This window comes from Lutjanus erythropterus, chromosome 19 (assembly GCF_056507025.1).
Source record: "Lutjanus erythropterus isolate fLutEry1 chromosome 19, fLutEry1.hap2, whole genome shotgun sequence".
Taxonomy (NCBI): domain Eukaryota; kingdom Metazoa; phylum Chordata; class Actinopteri; order Lutjaniformes; family Lutjanidae; genus Lutjanus; species Lutjanus erythropterus.
Genome location: NC_139335.1, coordinates 6,485,945 through 6,509,690, shown reverse-complemented (window position 1 = coordinate 6,509,690; position 23,746 = coordinate 6,485,945). Strand labels below are relative to the sequence as shown.

At 40.8% G+C, this 23,746-nt stretch overlaps 1 protein-coding gene across 2 annotated transcripts; it reads left to right on the top strand.

Annotated features, from left to right (window-relative positions):
• Positions 1-597: 597 nt before the first annotated feature.
• Positions 598-19,218, top strand: ezh1 (enhancer of zeste 1 polycomb repressive complex 2 subunit). Of its 2 annotated transcripts, XM_084744404.1 has the most exons (20): positions 598-1,075; positions 3,057-3,240; positions 3,328-3,453; positions 4,054-4,176; positions 4,549-4,666; positions 5,335-5,562; positions 6,843-6,945; positions 7,223-7,386; positions 7,552-7,643; positions 7,780-7,942; positions 10,249-10,433; positions 12,589-12,680; positions 13,511-13,539; positions 13,654-13,779; positions 14,925-15,103; positions 16,744-16,839; positions 16,965-17,046; positions 17,130-17,213; positions 17,600-17,684; positions 17,804-19,218. In XM_084744404.1, exons 2-20 carry the CDS (start codon positions 3,061-3,063, stop codon positions 17,862-17,864), a joined length of 2,316 nt encoding a protein of 771 aa, XP_084600530.1. In that variant the 5' UTR covers positions 598-1,075; positions 3,057-3,060; the 3' UTR covers positions 17,865-19,218. The 2 variants fall into 2 exon arrangements, with proteins under 2 accessions (XP_084600530.1, XP_084600529.1); XM_084744403.1 differs by lacking the exons at positions 17,600-17,684; positions 17,804-19,218 and having other exon boundaries at positions 16,766-17,133.
• Positions 19,219-23,746: the final 4,528 nt, after the last annotated feature.

Here is a 23,746-nt window from a genome sequence, read left to right as displayed (position 1 = left end):
TTTATTATTATACTTTATTATTTATTCAAGTTTGAAAAAAGGGGGAGAATAAAGGGTGTGGAGGGCCCCATGCCCGTGTTTGCCTTAGGCCCCAAAATGACTCAATCCGCCCCTGCAGATAACAAGTAATCAGATATCTCTACCAGCAGCTTATATGTTGTTTTTTTAAAGAACATGGCATTAATGAGCTGTCCTGATAGTGCATTTTGTTTCTTTTGCAAAGTTTTCAACTTAAATTGTCAAGGTTGGGATTTTACGTGGAGTACGTGATGGCATCAATAGCCAGAGGACCTTCATGCAGCCCTCTCTGAAAAGCGTTGAGCTCTCCCTGGAGGAGGAGCGCAGAATAACAGCTGAACTCCTTTCCATCAGACTGAACTCCACTTAGGGAGTTTACAACTTCGTTTATAATTCTTAAATATTTTAGACTGTTTATTTTATCCACACTATCTGGGGGTGATTCTTCCCATTATGTGAACATGTTTTCAGCATTTAAGTGCTCTCTGTTTGTTGGGTATTTTAAAAATCGCTCTAACGTTCCCGCGAGGCTGCTTCGGTTATTTATCTTTAACATCAACACGCAGAATAAAACCCATATGAGCGTGGTGCCCTCACGCATTCAGACGGCGATCTCGCACTCTGGACAGTTGCATCAGTTCCTGTGTGTGTGCGTGTGCGTGTAAATGGCTGTGCCGTGGCTGCTCCACGCTACTTTTTATTCCCAGGACGCAGAATAGTCATAAATCCTCCTCTGGTAGGAAAGGCTGTGATCATAATAAAGACGTCACCCTCCTGCTCGGGTTGGCTCAACCAAACCAAGTGCGCAGCTATTTGTAAGCTACAACAACAACAACCTCCAGCACCATGCCCGTGGATAACGTAGGGATTTCTCTGAGATCCCGTCGCCGTGCGAAGACGATATCTGCGTCAGATCCATAGCAGAAACAGCGTTTTAATTGCTCCGGATCTCTCTGCTATTAAGAAAAAAAAAAAAAAAGAAAAAAAAACAGGCAGGGACTCGATCACGTTGCGGGCTCCTGTCGCAACAAATAGGACGCAAGACGTGGATTTGAAGGTATTTAATAACTGCGACACTGGCTGTAGAGGTAGACGTGCACACTAGAATAGCGTGCTGTCATTGTGGTGCTCGCTGCGCACGTCTTTAAACTATTGCACATTTAAATGGATACTGTGTAGCTCCGTGCTGCCTGAACGGGGCTGCAGCTACAGGACGTAGCGCACTTCATAGCTGTGGCTGAAACGTGTGCACGACTCATAGTCCGGAAAAAACGCACCGTAGCAGTTTCCCGAGCTCAGTTTTGGCTTTGTGCTTATTTTTGATTCTGTTTTAGCCCGGACGGGCAAGTTGATGTTCACTAATGTGGTTATGAAACACAGAAAAACTGTACTACGCACTTTTCTGCTCCGCTTCATATTGCTTTTCTGAAGAGGCACGCCCACTCCTGAGCAATGTGGATGCCCCGTGCTCTTACATTAATGGAGACTTTACTTATTTGTGTGCGCACGATGAGTATGTATGGTCATGATTTTGGTCGGTTCCACTCCAGGGTTGAGAAAAGGGGGTCAACAGCAGCCGTAGCCTAAGCAGCAGTTTAAAGCACCCGTGTCGAAGGCATTTTTTACATTTAATGTCAATTTTGTTTTGCCAACAGAGGGGGGCACTCTTTCAAACAGACCAACAGTGAGGGTTAATGGGGAAGTTTGATGTCTGAGAGAGAGAAAGAGAGTATAGAGACTTATATAGTAATTTAACAACACATTATAGGAAGGGACTGTAGCATGTCACTCCAAAACTCGCAATTATGAGTATACAAATACTTTTTAATGGGTATTATTGAGAATTATAATGATAGAGGTGGTACAATCAGTGAAAAATTAATTATACACTCACTTACTGGAAATTGACCATATGTGTGTGTATATATATATATGTATGTATGTATGTATATATATATACATATATATATATATATATATATATATATATATATATATATATATATACATATATATATATATGTATAGTGTAACACTATAATTAGGTTTGTCTATGTTGAAAATAAACCCAAATTTTGAAGATAGTTAAAAAGATGATGCTCTGGAACCTGTAAAAGTGACATATGTTTACATCTTAAGTTAGCTATGTTAGCAAAATGTTAGCAACAACAACATCAACATTAGCTAACTTAAGATGTGACCCTGTAGGTCACTTTTACAGGAAAAGGAGAAAGTTGTCCAAGCTAGCAAGTTTGCTCAACTGTGAACTGAGCACTGAACAAAAAGGGGCGGGACTTAGGAAGTATCAATTAATATTGGTAAATTGATAGTCAGTCAATTATTATTTTACAGTTAACGGTGAAATTATATAATAATATTTACAAGTTATTAGTAATTATGTATTTTATGTAATTGTATAGTTTGTGTAAATAATTAATTTACAAACTACATGTTGTATTATAATGAGAGACAATAATCATTAAATTCTGATTACATTAGTACCGATCTGATTACAAATTAAAGCATGAGTAATAATTTATGTACATTATTATCATGTCATTGTTTATAACAATGGAATACCTTTAGCTTAAGTTTTATTAAATATAAATTTGCAATTTAGTCATTGTAAAGTGTTACTAGGTTGACCATTTGCTTGTTACGATATATACAGAAATATCAGATATGCCTTTGTTGACAAAATGATCCAGTAACATGTCATTTATACCCCTGCATCTTCCCACCAGTGTCATGTGCAGATTTTTTTTTTTTTTTAAGCTGAGCTAGGCCATACAGCAATGATAGCAATCATTATCACATCCATACATGGTTACAGCTGTTAATAATTTTTTTGAAGACACTTGTATCTGATCAGTGCTCGGTTTCGACCAGTATGCAAAGTTCAGGCATTAGAATCAGTTTTGGAACGGAAAAAATCATATTGGAACATCTTTAGTTGACAACACAGTCTACTCTGTTGGTGGTTTCAATGCATCGTGCTGTGGACTGGTTTGCCACATAGTCTCTCTGTCTTTTTACAGAGTCATGGAGGAAACAGCTGCTGCAGCTCCAGCCCCTGGCACGGGTGCTGCCCCACCAACCCCAAGACCTCAGCCTTCCTCCTTTACACCCTCCCGCAGCCTGCTAGAGTGGAGACGGAGGGTCAAGTCTGAGTATATGCGGCTTCGCCAATTAAAACGCCTTAAAAAAGCAGAGGAGGTCAAGGTGGGTCAATGCAGCTGCTGACAGTTCTGCTTCTGTACAGTATGCATGGTGTGGGAGACTTACAGCATTTGTTCTGTTTGTTTCTAGTCCCTGTTCATGTCCAACAGGCAGAAGATTGAGCAGCAGACAAATCTCCTGAATGCAGAGTGGTCCAAGCTCAGGATTCAGTCCATCCCTCTGTCGACTTCTAGTGGAGCTCTGGCCAACAAGAAGGTATTTAAAATCAAATTTAAAACTTTGAATGTACACTTCACACTAAAACTTAAAGTTATCCTGGAACTTGTGTTTTTATCCACATACCGTCCCCAGTCACCATCAACACAGTCTGTGTAGCTAACATTAGTGGTTGTTAAGTGTAGCTAACGTTAGCGGTTGTTCTGCTCTGATTCTCACCTGGTGGTCAGGTAAATGTTGGATTAAACAGCTATTGATTGATAATCCCTGGAGAGGTTGCACTTTGGTGACATCACAGGGCGATGTTGTCGTGCTAGTGTTGTGTGTGTGAAGAAATATACAGTGGCATTATTCCTGGCACTCTAAGAATATACATTTGTGAGTTTTTATACACAGAAGAGTATATTTAAAGCCCATGCACCTCGGTCTCTGGCCCTGGGGGAGCAAGCGAGGGCATAACAGCATTTTTCTTTTCCCACATGCTGTCAGGGTCCACTTTATTGTATTTCCTGGGTTTATTTTCCCTGTTGGGGGCCGAGCAGCATGTGTATCCAATTATATAGTTATAAAATTGTTCAATAATGCTGAGGTCTGTTCTATTGTCTTGTCGACCCCAACCCACTTCTGCGTCTCTTACAGATGTGTACGGTGGAGTTTGGCTTCCCCGGATTCAAAGCTCAAGCCATTGCCATGAGACCACTGTCAACAGTGGCAGGAATCCCCTTCATGTACTCCTGGTCGCCTCTGCAGCACAACTTCATGGTATGAAATAAAGCACATTGTGTTGTTGGTGATGCAGTTACAGTGTTATTACAGGTGCAGACTAGAGAACACTTATATAAGATTTTACTCATTCACCTGATACCAATTTCATTTGTTGAATAAAAATGGACATGATCCTCTATGAGTTGATTAAATTCTCACAGTTGTGGGTTTATGGAACATCTAAAGCAGTTGGATGAACTCAACAACACATCATCAAGCTAAAATCACTTTTCCTCCCTTTTGGGTTATATTTCTTATATTTACAGTCCATTTTTGTACATTTGTTGGACCATTCACTTTCCAGTCCCAAAAAGTATTACAGGTGATGTTGGGTCCAGACCTGTCTTAATGGGACTTTTTGTTTCTTAGGTGGAAGATGAGACGTTCCTTCACAACATCCCGTACATGGGCGACGAGGTACTGGAGCAGGACGAGGCCTTCCTGGAGGAACTCATCGACAACTACGATGGTGTCCATGGAGACAGAGGTGTGTGTTGAATCGTCTGTCCTGTCAGAGACTTAGGATTAGTTCAAATTATTTAAAGTGGGGTTATACAAGGTACTTATCGATAGTCTGTGTATTACCGGTGGTAGAAGCCAGTTGCCGAGAAGCAGAGAGGAATAAAAGCATGAAAGCTAAACAATGTCAGCAACAAAACGTATTTTAGGCACCTGAATAAAGCTGCAATGATTAATCGATTACAAATTGATTATTAAAACTCTGGCTTTGTGAAACACTAATCAGCATTTCTCTTCATTTTCTGGCATTTTCAGGGCTAAAAAACTAATCAATTAATTGAGGAAATCGACAGATTAATCAACAATGAAAATAATCATTAGTTGCATCCCTACATTTAAGAGTACTTTGTATTGGAAGATTTTCACTGCTTTACCCTGCAGTCAGAGAGAACTGATACTGATTTTTAAGGTGGAGTTTTTTTTAGGTTGCTAAAATATGTTGTTCTTTAAGATGCAAAGATCTCATAATCCAACTATTTTCATATTCTGTATCAGTACAGCATTCACTTTGGAACTTTGTCTAATTATATGCTGATGATATGATGTCATTCTTAAGCATTTCTAGAAGCCTGTGGAAAACTTCAATATTTACGGGATTGGCGCTTGCTAGGTGTTGACATGTTAATTGTGTCCCAGAGGGGGGGTTTATCAGCGACGAGATCTTTAAAGAGCTGGTGGAGGCCTTGAGCCAATACTCTGACCATGAGGAGGAGGAAGAGGAGGAAGCAACGGCCGCGGCGGAGGTGGCGACAGGAAAGAAGGAGGATGAGAGGGTGATGAGGAGGAGCTCGGTGGAGGGTTCAGAAGAGACCAAACCTGGTACTGTGGCATTCATCAGGAGGAAGAGGAGGAGCACTACTGAGGGTGAGCAAGTCTTCAGCTGTGCGATTGTGTGTTCAGACTTTGATGGTGAGAGAACAAGAGGGCTGCAGCTCGAACAAGGCAAGCACTGTTCCTCCATTTACACTGTACAGCTGCCACAAGGTCGCCCCGCCACAGCAGCTCTTGCACAGGCATTGTTTACTTTAAAGCTGTCTCTGTGTCCCTGCATGGGCACTGTGTGTGAGAGAACCTGTTTGTCCATGACACTGATATGGTCCAGCTCTAATTACAGAACTAAATGACCTCTCACACCAGGCTTTATGCCACTTATGTAGTGAAATTGAAACACACCTGACTACACACACATTCAACTACTGGTATATAAACACATTCGTGGATGAAAAAAGAAACTGAGTGCCCGGGAACAAATAGACACACGGCAGCAATTCGACTATTCGCACATGACCACCTTATTTTAGCTATAAAGAACAACAAATTCACTATTGACAAGAGCCTACAGTGGATGAATGTTAAGCACAAGACTTCCCTGTACAAGAGTGGGGTTTGAATTTCAACCTAGACAACCATTATTTGACAGTGGTGTGAAATTACATGTCAGTGGTACCTGTGAGTTACAGCTTTGTTTAGTTAGGTTTAGGCAACAAAACTACTTGGTTAAGTAATGAAAAAAAACTACTGGGTTAGCTTTAGGCAACAAAACTACTTGGTTTAGGCTGCAAAACTATTTGGATAAGTTATGGAGAAAATACTTTAATAATTGTTGGTAACAAAACCACTTAGTTAAGTTATAAACAAAACTACCTGGTTAGTTTAAGGAATCAAAACTACTTACCAAAGTTATGAAAAAAAGCTACTTGTTGGTTAGGTTTAGGGAAAGATAATGGTTTGTCTCTGTCATGAGGGTCTAAATAGCCAAATTGGCTACTTTACACCCCAGGTGCAAATAGCATTGTCGGTTACGGATCTCTGGATGCTTGTCTCTGCCTTACTAGGCTGCCCCAGGGGTAAATAGCCACAGTGGCTCTTCCATCTTGGGTGAAAATTGGCATGTTGGTTATTTCAACCCAGGTGCAAAGAGCTTCTGCCAAAAAGAAAACCACACTGTGACTCCAGTGATTTTCACTGATAATTGCTTTCAGAACATGTTATTGCTAACTGGCTTTGAGTGTTGGGAAAACTTCTGTACCATTGCAAAATGTTTTAAAAAACATATTGCATAAGTGAATCTGTATCAAAACCTGATGTGTGGACAAAACTGTGTTATTTGTATAACCAACTCTGTCTTTTTCTGTCTCCCAAAGTGAGGGACTTGTCCAGCAACAAGAAGGTACCCAACGATAAGATATTTACGGCCATCGCCTCAATGTTCCCTTACAAGGGCACCATGGAGGAGCTGAAGGAAAAGTAAGAAAAGTGCAGTGAAAGTGGGGATCTATGTGCACAATGCCGAACAGGCCGTTGCTTAGTGTTCACCATGGAGACGCAGGCTGTCAGGGAGGAAAGTAATAATGGTGGCTCCCTCTCAGGCTCTCTGACTCAAAGGAGCAGTTGCATCAGCATCTGAAAGAGCTTTACTTAGAAAGAAACATATAGTCACCCGGTTCCAACTTCAAATACTGTTGCAAAGGAACTGCACACAGGTGATATATTACCACTAAAACTCGCCGTGTCGCCTCCACAGGTACAAGGACCTCTTGGAGCCCCCCAGCCCGGTTAAGCTTCCCCCCCTCTGCACCCCCAACCTGGACGGACCTTTTGCGAAGTCTGTGCAGCGGGAGCAGTCGTTGCACTCTTTCCACACGCTCTTCTGCAGACGTTGCTTCAAATACGACTGTTTCCTCCACCGTAATGGCCTGATTTATGTTAATTATTTCCATTTCAGATTCGTTTTAGTTTAAGTTTTGTGATTTCCAGTGAGATTGTGGTAAATTCATTATAATCATTCAACAGTTCTTTTTTCTTTTAGTTATTAACTAAAGAGTCAAATTATGTTTGTTTGTGTTCATAAAGCTTTCCATGCTACACCCAATGTTTACAAAAGGAAGAGTAAGGAGATTCACATGGAGACTGAACCATGTGGTGAAGACTGCTTCCTGTTACAGGTACATCAAGCTCACAATTACAAACCCCAGTTCCAAAAAAGTTGGGATAGAGTTTGTATTTAACCTATTCGTGCATTCTTTAAGCTGTCGTTCACTCTTGATGTCCTCTCTCTGCTGTTTTTGTGCTCTTCTGCAGAAAGGGGCGAAAGAGTTTGTGGATCAGAATATGTTACGATCACAGAGGTCTCGGAGGCGCCGAAGGCAGCAGCGTCCCACCAGCTCCAGCTGTCCTGGACCATCTGGGTCTGCTGAGGAAGGCAAACAGGGCGACAGTGACCACGAAACCACCTCCTCCTCAGGTTAGTGCCTGATCTCACGGGAACTGGGTTTGCAGCTGTTTGTGAAGGCACCAGGTGCTTTGTCTGTTCCAGGTAGGATGACTAAGAGAAGCTCAAATGGTTCAGTTTATCTGTAAGTTTCTTTTTTTGTAGTTTAATTGATGTTGTTTTCATATCATTGTTATTGTTGAGATTTCCATTTTCTCAGCTACTCCAAAGAAGTCCTGTACCGAATGTCAACTTTTTTTTTTTTACATTTCAAGCTTCTGCTGAGGTTTTTGAATGAAGCTCCAAAATGTCTCCAAAATCAGGTTTAAAAAAATCAGAACAAACAAACAAAGTCCTCTATGATCAATCAAACTGTTGCACCAAAACTTTAAACACCAGTTACAAAATGCAGTTTACTTTTAAAATAGTTGCCTGTTTAGATGTACTGAGCAAACTCAAAAGAAAGTTAAGGGACAAACTCAACTCAGTTGAATTTTATGATGTCGTTTCCTTCTTTGTCTGCAGTTGATAATTTAGCCAACAAATATTTTTCAAAGAAGACATTAGAGCTTCTCTGCTGAGCCATCATGAATAGGCTAACAAGGTTAACAAACTTTTTAGCTAGCTAGCAAAAAAAAATTTTTTTTTTGTTAAGGAATACAGAATACAAAGCAGTTTACAGTTTCCCTGCCTCTTTGTTTTTTTTTGCTTACTAGGACCCAACGGGACTCAAATTTATGTTTTATTTATTTATTTATTTATTTTAATCTGGGTAAGAAAGCATCTCCATATTGATTGAGCTTGTTTTAGTTTCTGTTTACATCACTAAACTTGGATTTACTAAACTGAGATTAGTTTTTACTTGTGCAACAGAGCTCATTTTAAATCCAGATTTGCTCATTTTAAACCTAGTTTTGCTAAATTTTGATCAGCTGTTAGATTGCTGCTAGATCGCCCCGTTAATACAGGTGCATGCATGAAGAGCAAATATATCTTGAAGCAGAATATTTCATTAAATAAAAATATATTGTCACTTCTGAAAATCATTACATCTATCTTTTTTCCAGTAAACCTTGGTTTTTGGACTTCACAGCCTGCTTTGCTTTACAAGTTATTGGAAATGTTTGAATCACATGAGTCGGAAACAATCCCACACAGCCACCACTGGGATCTAATTCTGCAAACAGTGTCATACCAGTAAAGCCTAATATTTATCTGGAACTGTGCAGGTTCCAGCAGAATGAATAGATTGAATAAAATAAAAAGCTGTGCAGTATTTGAATGTTGATTTAGAACTCGAATGTCAACGTTATGAATGAAGCTTCACAGCTACAAACTATTCGGCACAGCCCTGCTCTAACGTAAGTAAATATAAACATCTGGTAAATTCTGGTAAAGACTGTCTGCTTTGAGGCTCCATACAGTACAGACATGGTTTTTTTTTATGTGTTTCTGAGTCACTGTGTGACTGAGTGGCTGCATCATTTACCATAACCTCCCTCCCTCCCTTCTGGAAGGCTGTCTGCCCTGACTGACTGCATCCCCTTACAAAAGTGAAATTTGGCTGAAGATGATAGCTTTCAAGTCATATCCTGCTCTTTCCTCTGTCTTCCTTCTTCCATCTCCTCTCAATATCAGCTCTCTTTTGCCAAGCAAAATAAACCAGCCATTAGTTTTGCATGCTTCAGCCCCAACATAAACACTTTGTTCCCTCTCCCACTCCTCCTACTGTGTTTTTTCTTTTCTTTTTTTTCCATTTCTGTTGATATCTTCATGTGGGGAACAGCAGCAGGGGGGAAATAAGAGCTATCTCCCCTGGCCCTTTCTTGTTCTCTCCTCCCCTGTAGCTCTCAGGTTGTTGTTCATCGCCATCGGTGCCTCACTGGAAGTCTCTGTTAGTTTTGGAAAGCGCTCGTGCTCAGCCAGTGACTCAGCAGACTCTCCCGCACGTGTTGAGATAATGTGGAAAAAACAGATTGTTAAGCAGATTAATAAAGATACTCAGCGCTGGAGCATGTGGCTACAGCAATGCTGCATTCAGCCTGTTGCCAAGCAACATTCGGCTCTCTGCCTTGAGCTGTGGGTGTACAAGCATCAGTCTTGAATATCCAAAAAGCTAAATCAAAGCCCATGGTCCCCTGTGTATTTGTGTGTGAAAAGTGACGATGTAGGTTTAAATCAGGATGACATGTGTGTGCGTTCTGATGAAAAAAACTGTCAAGTAAGAGAAAAGTATTTGTGTGTGCAGCTGCATGTATGTAGATTAAAAAAAATGTAAATTTCTGCCAGGAGTAGTTAGTCAGTGATGCTAAAGTTTTTTTTTAATCTGTGTGTGTCAGAGGGGAATTCACGGTGCCAGACTCCCACCAAGCTGCGTCCAGGGGATGATGACGGGGTGCAGCAGGCGTGCTGTGTGGTCCAGTGGAGCGGCGCAGAGGAGTCACTGTTCAGGGTGCTACACGGCACATACTTCAACAACTTCTGCTCCATCGCCCGCCTCATCGGTACAAAGAACTGCAAGGAGGTAAAACATTCTCACGCTTAAAGGAGAATTCTCTAATTACTGTAATAAATCATAAAATGACCACGATATGCCGTCAGAGCTTAAGAAAACATGATACGTTGAAATACCACTCTGACAACAACTTCTGCAGCCGCAGTGTCCTCCAGGCCAGAATGACTGTTTTTCTTTGCCAATTTTTAGAAGGAGTAGATGTTTATAACGGTTAAATTGAGTAAAATGTAAATGGCGTCTGGCAGGCAGTGAGACAGGCAGTCACTGAACTCAAACTCCAGAGTCATAGCAGTGGACTTTTGTTCAGGATAACACATTGACAGACAACTGAGAGTGATAAACAGCTGACCTTAAAGTGGAGGAGTCAAATTACAATGTTGCACTCGTCTTGCGCTCCTGCAGCCTGCCTGAGCTTCCTCGAGTCTAGGGAGGAGCGGGCAGGGGAAACAAATCATTCAAGCCATAGGCTGTACTTAAATAGGATATCAACCATCTATGGCTCTAACTGGTCGCACAATTGTTACATATCGTTCCTTAAACACTTTTCCAAACTCAGCATGTTTCCTCTGACACCATAAGCAATGCTGTGCTACCTTTACTGTATTCATTCATTAAAAAGACTGAACGTGCTCTTTTTGACTAATAATGACTGATTGCACGATAACTTATGACTTAGATCCAAACAAGCTGCTACATATAGGATCAAAGTGTCTAATTTACTCAACAGACCAGATGGTGGAACGAGAAAAAAAGGTGGGAATAGATGAAACAATTCTGAATACATCACTTAAGCAGAACAGAAGGGAAACACACAGAAAAGACGGGAATGGTGATAAATAGGAAATGGAAGCAAGTCAATTTATGAGAAATTAGGTCTTAATTTAAGATGAACAGCACTAACAGTGACAGAGCTTGTGAGTTGTTTGCTATCTCATCTGTTGTTTACTAACTGTATTAGTTCTGAAATGTAGTTTTAAATGCTAAATAATGAACTCTGACTAATGCTTCCTGAGAGTGATGCATAGTTGTTTTGAAATGAAGTCGAAAGTGTACTTACAACTCTGATTTCTGTTGCATTTGCGTCACTGCAAGGGTTATAACACATGCATCCTGTGCCTGTGGTTTTATGGTGTGGATAATTGGGCTGACTACAGAGAGAATGGCATGTGGCACCATAAATGCGGATGCTTACCAGATGTGACGTCTCTCATATTCTCTCATGATGCAGTTGTTCAGTCATTCAGACATTCCCAGACTTATGTCATGTGGGCTGTGCATAAATTAGATTTCATAATTTCATAACTTTGAGCACTAGACACACAGTAAAGAACAGGCAAAACACGTTTTAGTAGCACTTTAATTTGCAGTGCACTAACTAGACGTAACAATATGTTCTTTATTATACAGTATTAGACCCTTTATTAGACCTTTATTAGCTTTTCTTAGAGGTAATAAACATTACAACAGAACTGTACTGCACAAATGCTATCACATTTCTAGCAAGGGTCTACCTGTGGAAAATCATACACTAAGGGTCTAAATGAAGGGTCTAATCCTGCCTAATAAAGAACATATTTCTAAGGTACGACTGGGTACGCCTTATAAGCGTACTGTAAAATAAAGTGTGACCCAATAATGTTTAAGACGAGTTGAAGCAGCCTTGTTCGTTTTCATCCAACCCTTGTAGTGCCTCTTGTCCCACAGCCAGACCAGTCCAGAGTCCGTATTGGACTGTCTGTCACAGCCCTGCTGGCATCCAGAGGGCCCCGCCCACTGCTTAACTGAGTGGAAATGCTGAAACCAGCTGCATCATTATGTATGTCTGTGTCCTAGGGAAGAAGCCAAATCTGGGTTTTGGCAGCCAGAAGTGGTTGTGTGTGTGTGTGTGTGTGTGTGTGTGTGTGTGTGTGTGTGTGTGTGTGTGTGCACATGCATGTGTTTGGTGTCTGCAGTGGAGTTTTGATAGCAGTGGATAGAGGGGGCTGGATGGAGGGGGCTGGATGTTCTGTGGCGTAACTGCGGCGATGTGCTTTTCAGCTTGAGCGACACTACATTACACAACATAATTACGATAGAGAGAGCAGAATTTCTCCACAGTAGTATACATTTGTTTTCAATGAGTGGGATGCGTTGTTGTGACTCGCGTCTTTCTCTTTTCTCACAGGTGTACGAGTTCGCAGTGAAGGAGGTCCTGATCCATCGCGTTCCTTTGGTCGATGGAGGCATCTCGCCCCAAAAGAAGAAAAGGAAACACAGGCATGATATTGTTGGTTATTCTCCCTCTCTTTGAACTATGATCACAACATGAACTCTTGCAAAAGAGAGCTTGATGCTCAGTGAGACTTCTCTGAACAGATAAAGGTTAAAATAAATAAATATGCAGAGATAAATGTATTATGCACAATTCTATTAGAATTAAAACCAGCCCTCCTGTTACATTTCAGCTTTTTTCACCTAAAGGAATAGTTTTGGATTGTTTGAAGTGAGGTTGTATGAGGTAGTCAGTGCATTACCTACAGTAGATGGCTTGGAGAAGCAGCAGGACTACTGGTGTAGGAAGCTAAGCAATCTACCGCTGTGGACACTGTCAGCAGCAAAACATCTTTTAGCCACCTAAAAAAATCATTATAATTTTAGAGGTACAATCAGTAGGATTTGTCCGAGCTGCTCATAAACGCACCAGAAAGATACCAGGACATCAAATACCAACATTGTAGGTTGGTAAAGCATCCTGAGCACAGCAAAATAATGAGAAAATAAGGAAACACAGGCACACAGTCACCACCACACACTTCTAATGAGTCATAAGTGATGATTGAGAGGGATCATGCTTACATGAGTCTTTACATTATTAGATATTTTTAGATGGTCTTTTTTAAGTGGCTAAAATAGTTCTCTAAACTGGGGGTGAGCTGACCAGCTACAGTAGGTAGTACACTCACTATGAAGAAATACTTAATACAACCCAACTTCAAAAAATCTGAGTTCTTTAAATAAGATATGAACAGTGTTTTCTCTGAGTGATGTGGAACAAGTTAGATGAGTTAGAAAGTAAACCCTGATGTTGTGTTTGTTTAATTTGGCAGGTTATGGGCAAAGATTCAGCTAAAGAAAGGTACGCTCATCTCAAAATCCAAACGTCACAGCATGACTGTTACTGCGCTGTGCCCTCTGAAATACAGCACAGCCTACTGTGTCAGTCTGAGTCCTTTGTCCTCTGTTGCTCCAGATAACTCATCCAATCAGGTGTACAACTACCAGCCATGTGATCACCCCGACCATCCATGCGACAGCTCCTGCCCGTGTGTGATGACCCAGAATTTCTGCGAGAAGTTCTGCCAGTGCGAGCACGAGTGTGAGTGTCACCTTTCTTATTCACCTGTGAGACCAAGCTCTCCCGTGCCGTGTGTTTCTTTCTGTCTTAAAATGCACGAGAGGCTTGCTCTGCCTTGTGATGCCGAAAGAATTTTGTTTGTCTTGACCACATTTTCCACTGAAAGCTCTGAGCAGCTTCAAAGCCCTTCTGCCAGGCCACAGTCAAGCAGGGCGGCAGAATGTAAAACGATTCTGCAGTATTCTGGCAGCGGTCAGAGGAGAGACTGTCCTCTGGCGGGGATAGGTGGGTGTCTGTTTAATACAGAGCTGCGTTCACAATGAGGCATTTGCTGCTGCAGCAATGACCCAGAACTGTGTTTTCTAAAATGGCCACATGGTGGAGGAATGCATTTTGTATTTTGCTCTCTGGAGAGTTTGAGCAACAGAGAAAGAGGATAAAACGAAGTAAACATTTTGCTCTGGTTTGGAAGAGACTGGTTTGCCTCATTTGTTCATCTGTTGTGGTTCATTCACCTTCTCCTCTCCTCCCCCTTCCTCACCCGACTGTTACCTCGCCTTTTCCCGTAGCAAGAGAGAGCCGGGGCCAAACAGGAAGCAGCCCCCGATCGCACATGTGTGTGCTCTAAAGACTTGGAGGGAAATCAAAGGGATGTGACCGGCTCTGTGCCTGATATACAACATCATCTCCAACATCAGTATGAGTCAGACAGCCCCAGCTAAACAATGCTTGATGATACAGACACATAAAACCCACACAGGCTGAGAATGGGAGGTTAAAACAGCACGACAGAGAAGATGAATGCTGCCTGGAGCTCTTTTGGATGGACAGTTCTCCCAAAGCAGAGGCTGCTGGAAAGACATTTTGGTTGTTCTTGCCTGATCCTTCCGTTCATCTGCCCGGAGGGTGTTGTGTTACACCCTGCAAAATTGTATTTCAACATATCTGCCAGCAGAGGTCCCTGACAGATGAGCTTCCCAGCATTACTCAGCCGTTGAGCTTCTGTGCAGCAACAGCGTTTTGAGATGGAATTATTTATCATATTCACATTGTGTTCTGCCAAGCCACATACTGTATTGTCTTCCTGTATGCCTACATGCAGTTTGCTCATAAACGTTCTCAGCATGTCCCCTGTCTGAGCAGCTGTGTGTCTGAATCTTTTCCAGGCCAGAACCGCTTCCCAGGCTGCAGGTGTAAGACCCAGTGTAACACCAAGCAGTGTCCATGCTACCTGGCCGTGAGGGAGTGTGACCCAGATCTGTGCATGACCTGCGGTGCTGCAGACCACTGGGACAGCAAAGGGGTCTCCTGCAAGAACTGCAGCATCCAAAGAGGTCTAAAAAAGGTACACAAGGACACCTGAAGGACACTCTAAATGGGAAAATGCTGCAAATCTTATTTATTCTGTTATTTTGGACACAAGTTAAGGGCTTTTCACACTACATATATATATATATATATATATGTATATTTTTAAAATGACATTTTATTATTTTTTCACACAGTAACATTATTTTTGTTACAGATTTGAGCGTTATAAAATAATAAACCTGTGAACATTACACTGACATAACCATGTCATGACATCTGTCACAAACATGAAGGAGTCTTTATGAATACATATGACTGTTGGCATTAAGTCAGTTCTGCCAGTTATGTCATTTTTAATGCAAAGCTGACTTTTTTGGACTTTTTTTAGCGTCTTCTGGCTGCAGTCTGTTTTAAAAAAAAAGTCTTAATTAGTAACATTCAAAATTGAACACATTGTTTTTTCTGCAGCTGGTGATGGAAAAAACTAAGGATTAAACAGTCACCCTTCCTTCGTGTCTCTGTTGAGATTTGCACATGCGCAGGACTGATCTGCACTTTCCACCTCCATGCTAATGTCGTCAGCATCTAGGGGAGTCTGGCCAATCTGGAGATAACAGCAAACTGTGGTTAGCCTACTTTAGCAACAAGTAAACAAGCTAACCACCATCTGTCCATCAACTAACTCTTTTAGCTAAATCACCACTTGGTACGATCCTCTGTCATGAAACTGGTGGTGGTGGTTATGTCACAACAGTCATCATAAATATTCAAAAAGTCTCCTTCATGCTCATGAGATGCTTATGACAGTGTAATGACACACCACTTCAAATAAAGTGTTATCAAAAGAATATACATAATAAAATAAGAAAAAAACAAACAAACTCATATGCACATGTTAATCATAGAAAGATATATTTCACACACACTGTTCCTAACACATTGCTTGCTTACAAATTATAAAGTGAATTGCAGTATTGCTTCTAGAGCATTTAAGTCACTATGATCATTGGATAAGTGAGCTGTATGTGGATGTTGTGCATTTATGAAGCTGAGTCTTCAATTAGGATTTCAAGATTACAAGATTTTTCTATAACGTTGCTTTACAGATCAGGTTTTTCTTAGGTTTATTTGGCAACTTGCCCAAATAGAATAGAGTGCAAGACTCTCCAAGTCTCTGGATGGCAGGTCAGGTGAAATCTGCCCTGGAATAACAGTATTCCAGTATTATACTCACCTTTTTTTGCTATGCATGATCAGAACTCAGTGGTTTTGAGCAGTCCCAAAAACAATGCAAATACGTTACTTTCAAGACACAGAGGGGATCTGCTGGGGTCGATTTTGTGTAAGATTTGAGGACTTGAGGACTTTCCAGATATCCTTTTTATATACATTTTAAACATTTTATTCCCCCATCGTTCCACCCCTCTATCTATATTTTGCTCATTATAGCTCAGAAAATTTGAATAAAAATATCAGATGCTGGCCCAAGAAAGGTCTTGTAGGATGTAAGAACTATCAAACAAATCTCCTGTCACTCTGACGCCTCTATCATGCCATGAACGCTACATGTTCTTAGCCCGGGGCGATCCTAAGCGCAGTGTGGGAAGCCCGTTCGTGGTGTTTAGATGTCTCATCTGGCTGGTGGTGTCCTAACCTACATCTGACTTCTCTCAGCACCTGCTTTTGGCTCCATCAGATGTCGCCGGATGGGGCACCTTCATCAAAGAACCAGTTCAGAAGAATGAGTTCATCTCTGAATACTGTGGAGAGGCAAGTCCTTGCAGTTCATGCAGATTTGAACGTTTTTATTTATAAGCTCTCAGCCTTATTGAAGCTGTTGTACTTAAAGTGTTTATTATTCCTCTGTGTATGTGTGTGTGTGCACGCATGAGCAGCTGATCTCCCAGGACGAGGCAGACCGACGTGGAAGGATCTATGACAAATACATGTCTAGCTTTCTTTTCAACTTGAACAATGGCAAGTATTCCCCACTCCTGGTCATAATCCCATCACTGTTACAGCATTCTTAAGTAATCCTTAATTCACTCTATGTCTCTCAGTAGACTTTGTTGTAGATGCCACACGGAAGGGGAACAAAATCCGCTTTGCAAATCATTCAGTTAATCCCAACTGCTACGCAAAAGGTAAGGCTGACTCAGGTTGTTTGGTCGCACTTTATTTTACGTACACAAATTAGACTTTTTATCAATTTAGATGAAAACTAGACATGATTTGTTCTTCATGAGACAGTATTAGACCCTTGTTAGACCTTCTTACCCACTTTTAGACCCTTATTAGACTATATTGGGTAATTAGTGATACATTACACATATATTTTAAAAAATATATTAAACAATATTGCTGTCAGATGTACCTCAAGCATACCAACTGTACTGCTTGTTATGTCTTATCAGTGTACTGTAAAATAAGGTGTGACCGAATGTTTTGCTATGAAGTAGACTGAATTTGGAGCATTTTTGTAGGATGAAAGCACTCTTTCGTGAGCTGATGCTGATGTGTGCCGTTGCAGTTGTAATGGTGAACGGAGACCACCGCATTGGAATCTTTGCCAAACGAGCTATTCTGCAAGGAGAGGAGCTCTTCTTTGACTACAGGTAGAGTCACAGGCCTTTTTGTGACTCTCCATCGGCTTCAAAGTAGCATAAAAAGACAAAGCCGCTGTACACTGTGACTGAGCTGCACACCAACTAAAACTCTTTACTTCCTCCCACAGATACAGCCAAGCCGATGCTCTCAAATATGTGGGGATAGAGAGGGAGGTAGACATGACTTAGCTACACCTGCAGCCTACCTCCGTAACCTGTCTCGAAGTCCTCAGCCACCCACTAACGCTTCTGTCCCTCTCTGCAGCGTCGTAACTAGCTAGTCACCGTCTCTGCCCTCTCTGCTGCACTTCCAAAAATAGAAAGTCCCTCCCTGCTGTTTGCGGGTGCTCCTGCGCTGCAGACACCTCCTTCAGTGACAGCCGCCAGCTCTCCCTCTCATCTGCCCAAAACCCACCCACCCACCTACCTGCAAGACTGTACACGCCAAGCTTATGAAACTAAACTATTTAAAGTGGAAATACTATTAATCCATGTCGCTTACTGCACCAAGAGGATAACATGTTTGTTTTTTTTTCTTTTTATTCCATCTTGTCAAAGAAAAGAGGCCGCGGTTACCCATCATACAGTGTGTTACTCTCTCAGCAGTTCTGTTACTGTACTTATAGACCGGCTTTTGTTTGACCTCTCAATACGTAATGCGAGCTTTTACATCGTACCTAATGATGATCAGTGAAATGCATGTGCTGTCTCTTGGATAAACAAACCATTAAACATGTTAGTCACAGCATTAGCTTCGGTCAGACGCTGCTCCATGCAGTCACTCAGTATTGTAGTGTGATGTTACCCTGACGTTTCCCCGTTCTTCAGAGGAACCTTTGAAGATCAGGCGGGTTTGACGGCTTGGTATGTTCTTCTCTGAACCTTTTCGACGGCTAGCATCACAACCACATCTCTATGGTGAAATAAGTTATTGTGCATTTATATCATTGTTCTGCAAAAATAGGCAACCAGACGAGAAAACCGACTGACTGAATGTAACCTGTAGACGATGGTGAAGAGATCTCATCCCTCTTTTCATTTTTACATTAACCCATTCTGTTGGTACTCAGACATTTCATCATCGTGTTTACTTGATCTCGAGGCCTTCACACTTCGTGAGGGAAATGATTCAGAAATTCACTTGTCACACAGTAAATGTCTTCCTTTCAGAATCATATAAGTGCCAAATGATTCCACACAGAAAAAGGCTGAAACAGTGTGGATGTGTTGCATAATTAACAGAGGTGTGTTAAAGGTAACCTGTGCAAGGTTATAAACCACAGGAAAAGCAAAATGATCAGTGTTTGACCAAATATTAAAGTCCCCCACATGTGAATGTAAAATATCATTTATCATCTTTTCTGTTTTTTTGGGGTTTTTTTGTATGTCAAAATTTGTTATTCACTTTGTCTTTCATTTATAAAACATTAAATCCCACTTTAAAATGAGATCTTTCTCAATAGAGATGAACAAAATGGAGTTTACTGCTATGTACAGTGTATGCCTATAAAAATAAAAGTTTAACTTTATACATTAAAACAAACGGTGCTGGTCCTTGAGTGTGTTAACCGTCACTGTAGAAGAAGCATCTCACCTAAGAAACTGTTAAGATAGCAGATTATACAAGCTGGCATTTCTAGATTGATTCAGCACTGGAAGGGAACTAACTCAGAGCAGAGCGGGATCAAAATCGTGCAAGAGCTACTCATCTTTGATTGTTCTCTCACATGGTTCAACAACTAATGCACATGATTGCTCTTCAAACCCAGTACTGTCTCATTCTGAGGTGGTCTGGAGGGACGTAAACAGGATGTGTGTCTCACACTTAATATAATCATATGCCTCTTTAAGGCAGAATCCGGCCATACTTATTAGAAAAAGTCTGTTTTCTGGAGTCAGTGGCTTATAAAAGATATACAAGATACCTGACCTGTACTTGGATGAAGTGTTTATATCTTCTTCTCTGAACTCCTGCAAAAATATGATCCAGAATATAAAGGTATTTTTTGGAATCACTTACAAATCAGACTGTGTCACTACAGGCCAATCCATGCAGGACAAGATGGGATTTTTGGATTTACCTTGTGTAGCACACAGGGCAGCAATGTTCTACAAAGCCTTTAAGAGGTTACAAAAATATATTTATAGAAATCTGGCAGAAGAGAAGGGAAATATAAAGGAGGCTTGGGGGGAGGTTTTATTTTACTCCTAAGCTCTGCAGGATGGGCTTGCTGAGCAGTTTTGGGCAATTTACTCAGGAAGTGTAATGAGTTATTTTCTACTTACATAGTAATAAAACTACTTGGTATCGAAAGTACACACTCAGGAAGCTATTATTGTTAGCTGTCCAGATGTCAGCTGTGGCGGAAACAAAGTCTCCTTTCTTCTCTCTCAAGGAGCCAAATAATCTCAAAGTAATGAAAACACTTCCACCGGTGGAAAGTCTGCCTCTCTCTCTCATCCTCCACCCTTCGTTTGGCTTTTTTGGCTAACAGCTGACGCGACCTGCCCTGACCTGCTGCACGTGCACGGCATCACAAGATAGCCTATGTAGGTCTAAAAGTAACACATTAACTCAGAGTTACTTGGATTAATAACTGTAATATAATTACTGTTTACTGGGTACAGTAATATATAACTGAGTAATCCATTACTTAGTGCTTTATGTTGGAGATGGCGGGCACAAACAGAAACTTTCTTACATGCCATCTGGAAATGGAAAACTTTTTACCCATTTGGGGGGAAAGTACTTGAACATATAGGGAAGCGGTGAGATTCTATGGTACCTAAATCACCAATCACTACGTTTAATTGCTATCAAAATATGACTTTGCAGTGATAAATGTGGGTGTTTTGATGGTTGTTATTAGCAAGAGTCTATTGATCTTTCTGTACCACTGTGGTTACTAAATGATTATTTTGGTTCTAATAGCACCGACTTCAGTTAGAAAAAAGTCTAATAACACTAAAATAATACTGCGACACAGCTTGCATGTCCTTCAAGCTTCTTTTATTGAGGTGACAGTTTGGCCTTGATTTACACAGTAATGGTCATTTACAGTGAAAGTATTACAAAACAAAAATTGAGCATACCGAAGAACAGAAAATTCCTAAATTTCAGTGTGATCACAAACACAACTGTAATGGTCGTTTCTGGTACCTGTTGCAGAGGGGTTCGGTTTGATGGTGCAGAGAAGTCTAACCTGGTGTGACCTGCCCTCGCCTCACTCTGGTGCTTTATCGTCTGATTTCGTATGTGACGTCACTGTTGACAGGGTATCTGCAGATCCATCTAAAGCATGAAAAAGTCTCAGTTTTGTTTTATATTTTAATTCTTATGTCAATTTTAGGTTGAACTGAAAAACAGCGCTTCAGACGTCTCACACTGTGAAATCAGAAGATACCCTGTCTGAGCCAACACCATCCTGCTTGACGTACTCCCTCTACTGGCCTTTTTTTAATCTCAATCCCTTTCATTCACTCTCCATCCTTATTAGGATGCAGGATGGTTCAGCACAGATTCAAAGCTCTCGTATTGTCCCTTACAGACACCTGATAACCTGAACATGGAGGAGCCACTCTGAGCTACATCCAGGCCTCGTTTCTGTCTCACTGTACTACTGTTGGTGCACTACAATAAGTGAGTTGGATAGTTGGCATCAGTGCACATGTTTGTTTTTTAATGAGAATCATTATTTAATACCAGCAGGTTGTATCTGGGTGGGCAAACTATGAATACACAAACATCTAAACAACCAGTCAGTCACACATACACACGCTCCAGGGACCACGCATGATTTACTAGTGAGTGGAAATGAAGTGACACCGCTAGCCTGAATGTTTATAGTCAGTTTACCAGTGAGTACAGTGAGGTGTATACATTTATATAATACATAAGTCGACTCTTTCCTAATAGGCAACAAAGCATATTTGACCCAAGTTTGTCAGCTTGCGCCTAATATGAACTTTGAGTGGTGATTGTCCGTTTAACAAAAAACACAAACTAACCGACAGTTTCACTCGTTTGCTCACGTCTCATCACTCGTCTCATCACAGCAACACTCTCAAAAATATAGCCAGTTCTGATCGGATCTGTACATTTTTCATACATTGTTATTAGCAAGTCATACTTTTACAGTAATCGCAGTTTTTTTTTTTTTTTTTACATCCACTGTACATCCTTTTTTCACTGTACAATTATCGCACAGTTCTGCCCATCTGTAATGGAAGAAATCAACAGCGTTGAGTTTTGGAGGCGGCTACAGAGAACAAGGACTGCACTTTCTTTACATCCTGAGCATTCTGAAAAGCTACTATGGGTATTTTAACTTTCAGTGCTGAGCAGCCTACAGCAAAAACATCAGTCTTCACCGCAGTGTCCGCTCATACATTACAGAGTCAGAGGATTTACATTCAAAGTACTCCATTGAACTGTTTTTAAGTTGTTTCATATAAACCATAGGAATAAAAAAGTCGCTTAACACAGTATTCATATATTCACGTATACACTCATTACATCCTACTTGCTATTGTGCATCTGCAAATTAAACAGACATTAACATCATTGGTGGCCGATAGAAGCTCATATTATTGCATGTTACAGCAAAGTGCAGTCATGCTCTACAAATGCATAGCTAATATGTTACAAATGCCTTTTTTTTTCACATACACAACAGTGCTTTAGTGTTGAGGAGAGCTGCAGTGACTGATGGGAGCTCTAAGCTTTGGTTGCACCACACATCAAACGAAATTTCCTCTTTGCCAGAGGAGGAAATTTCATGAGACAAATACATGTAGGTAAAATTTTTCAAACTTTCCACTGAAAGCAGCTAAACAAGCAGCAGCAGCAGCGATGACAGCGCGGTCGGCTACTGTCCTACAGCATTATGCAAAAATATTCAAGCAAGTGTGAAGTAAAAGATTAGCATTTACACTCTCGTGGTCCTCTGTACATATGTTACTGTGTGTGTTCACGTGTGTTTACATGTGTGCTTCTCCAAGTGGCCGTCCGGAGCAGCTGTTTCCTGAAAAATACTTGTTATTATTATTATTATTATTTTTCTTGTCAGGGATGAAAGGATTGTGAGAAGACTGATTTCTTTTGTCGTTCGATATGTCTGCCAAGTCAAACACTCTGTAGCACCAAGCTATTGGTAGCTTGACCGTAACATAAGCAACCAGAAGTAAGACAGAGGGAATGAGAACTTGGATATTTAGGTAATCCTGTCCCTGGCCAACTTCATCACCTCAGCTTTTATTTTGATTCTGCAGCACCCTGACAGTCTGTTAGCTCTCACACTTAGAGGTACACATCATCACACTCTCATTTCCCGTCATAGTTGATAATGCATTAGGAATCTGAGCATACTGTGATCGGCAAAAGCTGCTATCTACTGACACTATGGCAATTCTGGACCACTTACATGTGCCATTCTGTATAGGTAATGCACTGTTATAGGCTGCAATACAACAAATATAAGCGTATATACCTCTTACAATCTTTATCTTAGGCATCATCTCAAAGCTTAACATCTCAAAGCTCCATGCTTGTGTTCTCTCTTCGGTTGGTTGTTTTTATTCACAGACACCAGTTTTGTTTCAGCGATCTGGAGTTTGGTGTAGTTCACCAGTTCACGGCTCAAACCCATGATGGATTACGAGCTATGAAGTCAAAATTGGCTCCATGAGAGATTGTCATCAAAAGGTATATTTTAGATGGCAATAAGTCTATACAGTAAGATATTGGTGGCTTTAATCGGTCTCAAAAATGGCTCAGGGGAAAAAAAATCAATCAATAAAAGCCTGAATTCTTTAAAATGATGTTCCAACTATAATTAAATATCCCTTAAAATCCTGCGCCCAGTTGCATAAACCATCTTAAGTTTCAAACTTTTTTTTCACCTAAGCAAACACTTAGGAGAGTTGCATAAAGCCTCTTAGCTTGCCTTCTTCTGAAATTCCATACTAATATGCTATTTAGTACGCTAAAACAGTATATGAGGTTTCTTTTTAGAATGTCCAAAACCCTAGTATGAAATCATACTGTTTCCATAGAAATATTGCAGTATGCA